Below are 12,577 nucleotides of genomic sequence, written 5' to 3' on the forward strand. Positions count from 1 at the left end.
TTGCCTGTAAAATTTCAGCAGGGACCTCTAAAAAAAAAAAGATATTTAAAAAAATAGGACCACAGTGTAATGGAAAATTTTAATAATCATCCTTAAGTATCAAACATCCTGTCTGTGTTCACATTTTAGTAATTGTCTTATAATTACTTTTTATACTTTGGCTGAATCACATTCCAATATATAATCTACAATGAAATGTATGAAACACAACTTTGTCAGTTTCGTCTCCATTCCCCTCACCTTTCACCCCACCTTATATTTTTATAAATATAAATTGGATCATTTGTTTCATAGAATTTTAGGGAGTCTGGAATTTGTAGATGGTTCTTCTATCACATGTCCCTCTATTCATTGTGTTTCCTGTACATTAATATTTAGATCTAGATGGGGATTTGAGGAAGTCTAAGTATTCTGGTTTGTTTGCAAACTCCCTGGTAGGTGACAGGATTTGTCCTACCTTCAGGAGGAATGTCAGGAATGGTCTCCTACTTTGCCATGTTAAACTGCTGTGAGCCACTATTTTCTAAACCCACTATCTTTATTCTACCATTCCTTCTATGTTTTTATATGGAATACTTCTCCTAGAGAGAAATTTCTTCTTAGTGAGTTAGCTAACCTGAAGTGTGGATTATAGAAGACAGGCAAGATAAGTGCTTGGAACTTTATTTTTAGTTCCCAAAATAATGAGGTGGTGCCCCAGCATCCTCTAAAATGGACCAGTGAGGCATGTATCATCTCTGGTCTCCAACAACAAGTCCAGGCAGGACTAGGGCAGAAAGAGATCAATGGGTTTTTCTTATTTCACATATATTTAGGGGTCATTCTGGCTACAATAAATGAAAAAAATCCAAATTAGAAAATTTTATTAAACAAATTACCCAGTTTCTTCAATTTGTATGTGTAGTTTGCATTCATATTTATGTGTATGTTTGTATAGTTTATTTTCAAAAGTGGATATTTACTTAAAGTGCACGCACATGTTTATATATGAACATACGTATACATAAATATATGCATACACACATATACATATGTGTATATATTTAGTATATTACTTTTGGAATTAACTTTTGAAATTGCTAGGTAAGCATGCTTTTGGTTTTCATATAAAACTGTCCAATCTTTATGTCCTACATTTTTAGAAATAGCCTAAGATTGAAGGAAACTACACTGCTGGTTATTAGCATTGGCCATACCTCTCCTGCTCAGATAACCCACATAAATATGTGCCCTTCACCTTCACACACACACACACACACACACACACACACACACACACACACACACATACACACACGTGTGCACACACACTTCATTTGCTGTTTGGTGTGAAGAAAGAAATATTTTAAAAAAGAGAGAGAATTGGAATGTCAAGGCATAAAAAAATGGCACAAACCCTTGGGAAGGCTAGCTAATATACTGGATGAGCTAATGAAGATTTGAAGTTCTCCAAATGGGCTTTTTAGAACAAATGTTAGGAAAAACAATCCAAATTTTTAAAAGCCTGGAATGATCTAAAACTTTTAGATGATATTAATGGGGATGCTTGAAGATTTCTACTTATTTTTGAAAGTCAATTTTCCAAGTATGGGTTAGAAAGACCTTAAAGATGTGAGGCTCTAGCTGGCAACAAGCCCTCAGATACCAACATTTTGATGAAATTTCATCTGAATCAATAAAAGCAGACTGTTCCAGATAGGAAAACATATTGTACAGTGGGCCTGACCCAACTGCAGTATTGTGTTCAGCTCTGAGTAAAGCATTCTGAAAAGGTTACTTAAAAATTGCAGTGTGTCCACCCAAGGAGGGTGACCTGGATAACCAGGGCAGGTCACCTATGTTCTGAGAAGAATGGAGGGGAGTTCAGGATGTTCAACTTGGACAAGAGGGTCTCAAGAAAGGGACAGAGTGCATTCAAATATTTGCATGGCTGTCATTAAAACTGGGTTGTGCACACATATTTATACATATGCAAAGTGCAAACACATACATACACATATACATATATACATAAATATATATACACATATACGTTCATGAATATACATTTAGTATATCACCTTTGGAATTTACTTTTGAGGGTCTTACTAATTAAACATGATTTTGGTTTTAATGTAAAATGGTCAAATCATTCTATCTTATAAAGCAGAATGACTAAAGGGTAGATTCAGGTGACAAAGAACTTTTGAGCAGAGAAAGCTGGCTCACTGGGCAGGGTGAGGCTTGGGAAAAGGTGAGCTCCTTGCTACTGAAAGTGCTCTAACAGAACTGGGGTCAAATTCAATGAGACAGCCTTTTGGGGTTTTCAATTCCATATTTAAGTTTTTCAATTCAGAGAAAGAGGGAGGACCAATTCTATAAGCAGTTTATTAAGCAATAAGTCAGGCCAAGCCCTGTACTAGCAATGGCCAAAGGGACTGCTCTTCCTGCTCATCCCACCTCAGCAAAACTCACTCACATGTGGTTACTATGCTTAGATCTTTCCACACTGCACTTACCAAAACAGCCTCAGTATACAACCTCTTCATTTTCCTGCCTGACCAACTGTGATTTGTGGCTGCAGCTGTTAAGAGCTATTTGCAAATCTTATCTACAGTTGGCCTGAGCCTATGTATGCGCAGAAAGAGCCAACTACTTTCTCACTACTCCTTGTGACATGGAACTTCATGCTGCTGAGCCAGGAGCCAGCACAATGCAAGTGGCTAGCACAGTGCAAATGGGGAGGGGTGGCACACCTCATCACTTAATGTTCCTTGATATTGGCCAGTGACTACAAAGGGATTGTACCACTGGCTAGAAGTGGTCAAGGGAAAAACTAGACTGGCAAAGTGAAACCCATCAAAATCTTGAGGATCTTGCTTCTTGATGCATCTTAGCTCATTGGTGTCTTTCTTGGACCCAATATCACATGTTTTTCCCTCTGGACCTAGAAAGAAGTATTACAAAGTACACAACTGACTATTAAAAAGTGATCAAATATTGCATGAAGTAAGTTACTCATATCACAGTAAAATAGAATGCACTCAATCTAAGAAAAGTCCATCTGTATAAATGTGCACTACAAATGTCCACCAAATAGAAACCAAACTGCTACAGTGTCAATTCCCAAGAGGGAAAACTATGGAGGGTGAGAAGAGAAATTTTATCTTCTGCATTATATTTTTCTGTATGGCTTTAGGCTCTGTTTTCACTATGATCATGCCCAGCAAGAAGATGGCAATTGAATTTAAATTGGGTTAGTCACAAGATTGTTATTTACCAGAGAAAGCTGACGTCATTAGTAAGAACAGGTTTCCAGAGCTGACTACATTTTAAATTCATGAATCCTATTTCGCTGGATACTACTAGCATTTGTGAAAATACATATGGCTTTATATATGCTTTAAAAAGCATTTATAAAATGGGATCCAAGCAACACAAAACACATTTCTAATCAATTTCTTTTGTTCCTTATAGATCTTATTGGCCTGCCATGGGTGTGCTTTATATATACAATCATGAGTTTAGCATCTCTGGTTTTTGTTATTGTTTTTATACCTGAAACAAAGGGATGCTCTTTGGAACAAATATCAATGGAACTAGCAAAAGCGTAAGTATTTGTATGCATTGATCTTTAAACAATAAATAAATAGCCTTTAGTCAAACATGCAGCTTTTGCCAGGTATAGTGTCTCATGCCTGTAAAATCCCATCTTGGGTTGCTGAGACAGGAGGATTGTAAGTTTGGGGCCAGCCACAATAATTTAGTGAGGCCCTAAGCAACTTAGGGAGACACTGTCTCAAAATAAAGGACTGGGGATGTGACTCAGTGGTAAAGCAACCCTGGGTTCAATCCCCAGTACCAAAACAGACAACAACAACAACAAATCCCCAAATCCCCAACTTTTATATACAGCTAAATAGTAATATCTGAAGTTCTTTCCAGATATTCCTTTGGTGTAAGACTGTCTCAGTGCATAATCTTGTTTCCCTGCCCTGTCATCAATGTGGGTGATTCAGTCAAGGAAGTGAAAAAAGCATTGTTTTCCAGCAAGTGAAGCTCTTTTTTGGGGGGAGGGTAACCAGGGATTGAATCCAGGGGTGCTTAACCACTGAGCCACATCCCCAGTCTTTTTTATTTTTTATTTTGAGACAGTGTCTTCCTAAGTTGCTTGGGGCTTTGCTTTTAAAGCTCTGTTCAGTAAGGAGCAGAGAACCTCAACCATCTGTCTAGCTTCTGGCAAAAAAAAAAAAAAAAAGGCATTCTTTGAGACCTGAGGTAGATGTTGGGATAACATGTCCACCCTGGGCCAGGATCATGGCTTCATCCCTTCATCTGTTATCAGACTTAACAGATCTTTGATCCCTAAGCACTTATTAAGGCTGTAATTATCAGCCTTAATAAAACTTTTGGGCCTAAACATCCATAATTGTTCAAAATATGGTACATTCTAGGCAATTTTGAGACAGAACAAGAGTTTCTTACATGAATAAGCATTTAAAAAACGGGATAAATGAATTTAAATAATTTAATTCAGTGGTGGGCCATGGAAAACTTTCTTTTAGTAACACAACTCAAAGCTCTTAACTGCCAAAATGGATGGCCTGGGGGAAGAGGTGACACATAGGAGTAGGAATGAAGGCCAACTTGTTCCTTTCCTTAGGATCAAATCACTATACAAAGAAATGTAGGGATATTTATTATTGGGTATTAATAAAACGGGAAAAATCACATTGTTGATTTGTGATTTTTTTTATGAGTTGTGATTTTCATTTTAAAATGTTTAATACACTTAGAGGGAAATATGCTTACAGAAACTGTGCGCATACTGATCCTCTAGTTTTTATCTGAAGGAAGAATAAGCCTGATAGGTGAATTGATGGTGGGTATATATGTTGAGATTTTAAAAATATTTTACTTTAGTAAGCAGAAAAACTTTTCTTAATTTAAGCCATAAGGTAATTATCAAATGGTAGGGCTAAGTTTTGAAACAGATGAGTTTTTTGTTTGTTTTTTTTTAAAGTAAAATAAAAACAAAAATGATTCATTTACAGTGAAAAATACAGAAAGGCTGATACATCCTCAGCCTGACCAGCACACTGTCTGGTTTTATGCAAGTTGAAGTCAAATAATTAGCATAGGCTCTGAACAAGATTATTAATTACAGATATTTGATTTGAATCATTACTGGCCTCAGACCTCAGTCACTCAATGCCTCCACCTGGAACTGGAAACCTTCCTGACAGATTCAGGCCATTTCCAGTACTGAGATATCAGGACACCAGTGACTTGCATATCCATTGGTCTCTGCCTTTGCTTTTCCTCCTTCCCTGTTCTGGTTTCACTTCAGTTACCTATTGCTACATAACAAATCATCCCCCTATATTGCCTAACACAACAGCTGTTGTTTCCCATGACTCTTTGGCATGGCTGGGTGGTGCTGCCTGTTTCACTTGGATTCACTCATGGGCTATGTGGGTGAGATGGTCAGTTGCACTGCAAGGCTCATGATCATATCTGGCTGCATCAAGTGGGTAGGTGGAGGTAGGTGCTGGTGGTCAGTGGGGAGCTTCAGTGCTCCTGCACATGGCTTCCCATCTTCTAGGAAGTGAATGTGGCTTTCTCTTATGCAACACTGCAAGGTGGTGGAGGCTGAAACTCCAAGGCCCTTTTACATTCTGAAATTCGTATATCTCATCTGTTTTCTGTTGCCATTAGAAGTACCATGGCCAGATCAGATTGGGGGGTAGGCGGGTATAAAAGTAGACCTTCCTTTTTTTTTTTTTAAAGTACTGCGGACTGAATCGAGGGCCTTTGCATTTGCTAGGCAAATGCTCTACTACTGAGCCTTAGGCTCAGACCCAGACTTTATCTTTTGATGGAATGAAGGGCAAAGAATTTTTGACCACATCAAATCTATCACACCTACCTATTTATTTATATGTTCTGTGGGTTGAACTCAAGAACACTCCAGCTCTAAGCTACCCTCCCAGCCCTTATTACTTTTTTGAGACAAGGTCTCACTAAGTTGCCCAAGCTTGCCTCATACTTGCAATCAAACTAAGTTTCCCAAATAGCTGGGATCACAGGATAGGCTACTGCACAAAGTCTACTCCTCCTTTTTTTTTTTTTTTTAACACTCTCTTTTAGCTCCCATGAAACAATCTTCTTGCCTAAATCTCCTTCTACCTCTCTTTTATGTCCTTATTTCTCCTTCTATTTCCACGTTAGTACTCTCTCTCAAGACTGACAGCTACATCCCTAAGCTTCAAGAGTCAATTCAAATCCTCAGCCTAAAACCCTGAGTAACCCAAAACCTGGGAAGAATTACTTTTTCCCAGACTTTCAATATTTCCTAGTCACATTTTCTCCTATTTTGCCTTAGCTAGCACTCTTACAATTAAACCTCTTTAGGTTGATGAAGTTTTGGTTTCCATGAATGCTCTTTATCCATTATCTTTAATACATAACCTCGATAGTATCTAGCATCACACTAATTCCTAGCAGATGACTGAAAAATATTTGCTGTTTGAAAACTTACAGACAAAGTCAAGGCTGATTTCAATTATTCATTATGTGTGTCCATCCCACATGATGGACAGCAATATAAACCAAACCAATTTTGATCTGTGTGTCACAGAATAAGATTTAGCCTGTGGTCTAACACAGTCTCTGCAGTGGAAGAGGAAGAGCTGTGGGTTAAGATAAGTGAGACATCCTGGCCATACCACATCACTCCTTTGTCCACTACTTCAGTTATTATTTATTCAACTCTTTGTTAATCATTTATTATGGGCAGGCATTGGACAAAGAAAGAACAGAAAATATAGGAGACAATCCATAGTTCCATACTTCAGGACGCAGACAAGAAGTCAGATCACTGCACTCTACTGTGTTGGTTAGCACGAAGATAAGTCACTTATATTGAAGGAACTGGGACATTGAAGGAACTTTGAATCCCAAGATTCAAAGACTAAACTAGTATATAGTGCCAGTCACTGATTCGAGACACAGAGGGGAAGAAAGAACAGGTTCGGGAGTCGGAATCTGGTGGGGGTTTAAGGGTAATGCTGAGCTCAGTTTGTACATATTACATTTGAGGTGACAATGGGAAAGGAAGATGGAAGGGAAAGAATGCAAGTCCCATCAGGACCAGAGTTTTGGGGAAGTATCCACATAGGGGATAGAAAATGGGTGTTCAACACATAGGTGCGTAGGTATTAGGTATGCATTTTGTGGAGCCTAAGCTTTTGAGAGTCCTATTTAAGAAACTATTACAAGTTATGAAATGCAAAATTGGGTGTGACTATGTGAGTCTTGGAAAAGGCTAGGAAGAGAGAGGTCTGGATACTCTCAATGGCCTCATCATCAGTCCATTTGATGTATATGCACTCTCAAATTACCCATTTACTATCTTCAGAAGCCAAATTCCTTTAAAAATAGAGGTTCGTTAAAATTCCTGTTAAAGACTGGGGCTGTAGCTCAGTGGCAGAGCACTTGCCTAGTATGTATGAGGCACTGGGTTTGATCTTCAGCACCACATAAAAATTTAAAAAAAAATCTTATTAACAGCACTAACTAAAAAATTGAGGCAGGGAGAAAGCAGTAACAACTTGCTACTTGAAAGAATTATTATGTTTATTCTATGAATTGAATGAAACTAAGGGTCTGTTACTATCACTCCCTATTTTACTCTTTAAAAAGTCAAATTAGAGCTGGGTGTCGTGGAGCATGCCTTTAATCCAAATAGCTCTGGAAGTTAAGGCAGGAGTTCAAAGCCAGCCTCAGCAAAAGTGAGGTGCTAAGCAACTCAGTGAGACCCGGTCTCTAAATAAAGTACAAAATGGGGCTGGGATGTGGCTCAGTGGTTGAGTGCCCCTGAGTTAAAACCCTGGTACTCCTTCCCCCCCCAAAATAGTCAAATTTGAAAGCAGGGGGCTGTGCACAACTGAAGATCAAGAGACTTTCAGATCTCTTTCATATAGGGTTGTCAAATGTATCATATTGCAAACCAAATGAAAATTTGAAGACAGAATTTAAGAAAATGCAATCTTTTCATCTAGTGGGCTTCCAGAATGAGACATTTCTTAAGAACATATGATTTGGAAGTCTAAAACTCAGCAAAGCTTATGAATTCAGAATCTAGGGTGGGGAAAGAACCTGTCTAAAGAAGGACATTTATGACTTGTGAAATGTTTCTGAAAGAATCATGTTTCTGTTACTTTTGAGTTGTGCAATTCCTCAAATGAAGGCTCCCTCAAAGAAAGCTGTAAATCATAAATTAAGAATGTACCAAAGCTGAAGGTATGGTGAACCTAAATGACACTTTGAGGTTTGGGCTGAAGGACCAAAATAGATAAGGACATTGGTGCAGAGAAATATGAAAGATAAGACAGAAACAATTGTGCACTTTCAGTTCTAGCCACAATAGAATATTAGGTGTGTACCATATGGAAGTCCAGTACTGAGGGCACAAACAGAAAAGAATTTACTTCTAGAAATCTTTGTTAACACCTATTTATGCAATACAAGAAAGCCCAGGGTTTTTCTTTGCTTGATGCAGTAGGTTAGCAAAAGAATTTAAAATAAAGATGAAAGCAGACTGAATTATGTAAACTGACCAAAGTATGTATGAAGCATATCTCAAACAAGCTTCCCTGGAGAGAAATGTCCAAGCAAATAAAATAAAATAACAAAAGTCATGGTATTGATAAGTTTTCAAACAGCTAAGGAAACGAGGGGTGGTGGAAAGCCCATGGACCTTGCTGGTACAGAGAAGCTGCAGTGAACTTGAAGACTTAGGAAGCACACTCCTAAGCTAAGGGAGTCTTTAGGAATTTAGAAGTTAATAAAACAGTGAATCAACTTTTGAAATCTGTGATAAGTTGTCCTAAGGAGTAAGAAAGGAGACTATTTATAATATTAGATGAACTTCAACTTTGATACTACACATTGCTTAATATTTTCCTCTCTCACATTTGGAGTTGGGTTCTTTTACTTCTATTTCTAAAAAGCTGAGAAAACAAATATTCTTCCAAGGATGTTAAGTTTCTTATAAAATAAACAGTGACTCAGCTGAAAGGTCAGAAAAGATTTCCCCAACAATATAATTTGAAAGGATTTTATTTAGAATATCTGCCCTGCCAGCTACAAACTCAGAATGGGACATTTGCCATGTTTGCTTTTTCAACTGTGATTTTATTCTGCTCCCCCAGCCCCCAATTTCAATGGGAATAAACAGAAAAAAAACCAAACAAGTTAATGTGTTATAAATATTTTAGTTCGAAAGCTTAAATTACATTTCGCTTCTAACAGTCAATGTGATGTGGCCATTCTTTCATTCATTCATGAGACTATTTTCAATATTGATTTAGCATCTGTTATATGCCAGGTACTGATTCTAGGTACTGAGACACTATCAGTCAGAAAAACTGCCACAAGAATGAAAATAGAGTAAGTCTAAGTGGTTAGGGGGTCATTTGAATGATAATCCAAGAAGGTACCCTGAGAGGTAACTTTTAAGATAAAATCTGGGTGATAATAAAAGACAGGAAGAAAGAGAATTCAGGCAGAGAACAGTAAGTGCAAAGGGTACTCAGAAACATGCTTGGCCTGTTCCAGGAATGGAAAGAAGTCCTGGAGGCTGTTGTCTTTAAATTAATTTAGAATGCAGGTGGAGACCAGTTGAGTAGGGCTTGGGCTGAGGAGTTTGGGCTTCATTCTAAATGCAATGGGAAGCTACTAAAAGGTTCTAAGTGGGACAGTGACAGGACCCAGTGGGCATGCTAAGGTATGTCCAAATGAGCATCTGCAGTCACCTAGCTGAGTGGAGAAGCACAGAAGTACAGTGCTAGGCTTATTTTCGGTCATGGCCACTGACCTCAAGTGACCCTCAGTGCTGCCAACACATGCCCCTTGGTTATTCAGTCTGCCTCTGCCCTGGACAACTGCTCAATACCACCTTTCTCTGGAAACCTCTGGACCTCTTCAGTATCTAACCATGCTCTTGCTTTTCAGGTTGCCAAAAAAGTGGACATAATCAGGAAGGAACTTCCACCACCTTCCATGTCAACGCATGCACCAGTATTTGCACCCACCCCTCAGGGTTTTAAGTATCAACCCCATCATGCCCTCCCGTCTCACCTTCTCTAGCACATTCTCCAATCTGTTCTTTACATTCTCTGTGCCCACCCCTGAGTCATCATATTTTTAATAAGGTCTTCTGACTGCACCTTTCTTTCCAGCTTTTGTATTTATAGCAAAGTCCTTCTAAAGTTCTGTCATCCTTCTTGTGTACCAACTCCAATGAGGATTTTATGGCTTCCACTACCCTGAAATGGCTCTTTTTAACACCCTAAAGTCCTCTCAGTCTTATTCTTCCTCTTACACCATCTTCACGACCATCCCATGGTTGGACTGAGGGAAGTCCGTCCTCCTTGCCAAAATATCAGCTTCACTACCTTCAAGGACTCACTTTTTGGATGGGTCCACACCAGTCCCTGACTCAGCTTCAGCTAGGGCCATCGTCTCTCTCTCAGAGTTGGTGAACCCTGGGGCTTAGTCCTGTGACCACTTCTCTGTCACACTTACTGGCTCGATGATCTCGATGGTCTGTATTATCAATATGCCAGGGACTGTAAGTTTACAGTCTAGGTGTTAGTATCTAAGTTTATCTCTAGCTCAGATCCACTCCTGAATTTGGACTCCAAACACTTTCCGAATGTCTACCAGATAGGCTTAGCATGTCCTAAATTAAACCTGTGTTTTGCCAAACTTATTCTACTCAGTTGTCAAACTTTTACTTCTCCTTGCTCTGCCACAAACCTTGGGGTCTCCCTGAATCAGTCTCTCTCTCACCCCATGTTCAGTCTATCAGGACGCTGTCTTGATTCTTATTTAAAGAGTGTATCTTCTGCTACTACCCAGATCTGAGTAATCATGAACTCCTTTCTGTATTATTGCACTAGCACCCTACCTGATCCTTTCCCTTCCTCATCCCCCTTACATCTTTTCTTTACACAGCAGCCAGAGTGATCCCTTTACTTTAAAAGCATTACCACAGCCTCGAAGCCCTACTCTGCTCCCCTCACCCCCTTTACTCTAACAGCCACTCTGGCTTTTTTGCTATACCCTAGGCTCACCAGGCATGCTCAAGACTCAGGGGCTTTGTATTTGTCTTCTGTCTAGTTTCCTTCCCTTAGATATCCACCTGTCTCACTGTTCCAGTTCCACTTTTTCTGTCACCCTATTTAAGATCACTACTGTGTCCCAGACTTTCCAACTTAAGTTTTAACCCACACTGAAACATTCATTGACTTGGCTTATCTCATTACATTTAAATTTGTTGAGTGCAGATAATTTTGTATATTTTGTTCACTGATGTTTCCCAGCCCCTTGGCATACAGCTGAAGCTCTCTGTTGGAGGAATGAATGAACTGGATACAGGCGTAGGCAATGGAGTAGTTGGCATGACACATTAGCATGGCATGACACATCAAGTTTCAGTTTGAGAAACTGCACGGATGATGGGATAAGGAAGCCGAAAGAGGCCTAGGCTTCAGAGTGCAGGCGACAACAGTGTCTGTTTTGGATATATTAATTTGGAGATGTTCATTAGATGTTGAGTAAAGATATAGATCAGTAAGCAGTTGGATACGAAAGTCTGAAACTCTGGAGACCCTTTAGAGTAAATGTGGGTGGCCATCAGTTTGTAGGTGGTATTGAAGTTATAAAACCAGAGATCATCCAGTCAGAGAGCAAAGAGAAAGGAATGAGGCTCAAGACCAAGTCCTAGATTATGTCAACACACAGGGGTCAAGCAGAGGAGAGGGAATATCAGAAAGGTCTGGAAAGTAGTGAGGAAAGCTAAAATACAAGTCACTGAGGCCAAAAGACTTTTGTTGTAAGTGGCAAGACCAGGGAGGCCAAGTATAAACAGGGAGGTGATCATGGGCTTTTGAGGCTAAATATCAGTGGAATAAGGACAGAAGGTGACCAAAGAGGATGGAGAAAGAAGTGAAGACACCAGCTACAATCTGTTCCCTGAAGTTCTGCTCTGAAGGGGAGCAGACAAGTGGGTGGTCGTCACACCCTCCGCTGTCCTTACCCACCACTCCTACCATTCACCAACATCCCACTCACTTTTGCACCCTTCCTTTCTGGCTTACTTTCTCAAAAACCTGCACTTGGACAAATCTTGACAACCTCCCAGAACTGGAAACCACTGGACAGCCACTGTCCATGTTCTCACTTTCTTTCGTTCTTCTGCTGTTCAGGTGCATGGATGGCCACCAGAGCCACTCCCTTTCCTGTCTCTTTTCCTTCCCTAGCCCTCCCCTGTCTGTCATTCGGGCAAACCTCAGTTCTGATTAAACCAAATTTTAGCTTATTTTATCCTTTATCTGAGGAGCTAAATGTAGCTGTAGAAAACATACAATTATGCTGACCAGTCTTGTTTTAAATTTACAAGAACAATTTTCAAGCAGGTCTTTAGTAATGCCCTGCAATCTACTGTGGCTCCCTGGTGTGCTGACTTTCCTATTTTACAAGGTGATTACCTCACAGCTACATTCTCTCATCAAGCCTCCAGAACTGCCTC

At 39.5% G+C, this 12,577-nt stretch overlaps 1 protein-coding gene across 2 annotated transcripts in view; it reads left to right on the forward strand.

The window, feature by feature from the left end:
* Slc2a12 (solute carrier family 2 member 12) overlaps positions 1-12,577 on the forward strand; it is a 52,511-nt gene that overhangs the window by 36,451 nt on the left and 3,483 nt on the right. Inside the window, exon 4 of one of the 2 annotated variants that reach the window (XM_005329777.4) lies at positions 3,457-3,589. The exons of the other annotated variant lie outside the window; for it this stretch is intronic. Within the exon in view, the coding sequence (XP_005329834.1) occupies positions 3,457-3,589 (133 nt within the window). The remainder of the gene's footprint in view (positions 1-3,456; positions 3,590-12,577) is intronic. 2 annotated transcript variants of the gene reach the window in all.

The sequence above is a fragment of the Ictidomys tridecemlineatus genome, chromosome 8 (genome assembly GCF_052094955.1).
Source record: "Ictidomys tridecemlineatus isolate mIctTri1 chromosome 8, mIctTri1.hap1, whole genome shotgun sequence".
NCBI lineage: Eukaryota > Metazoa > Chordata > Mammalia > Rodentia > Sciuridae > Ictidomys > Ictidomys tridecemlineatus.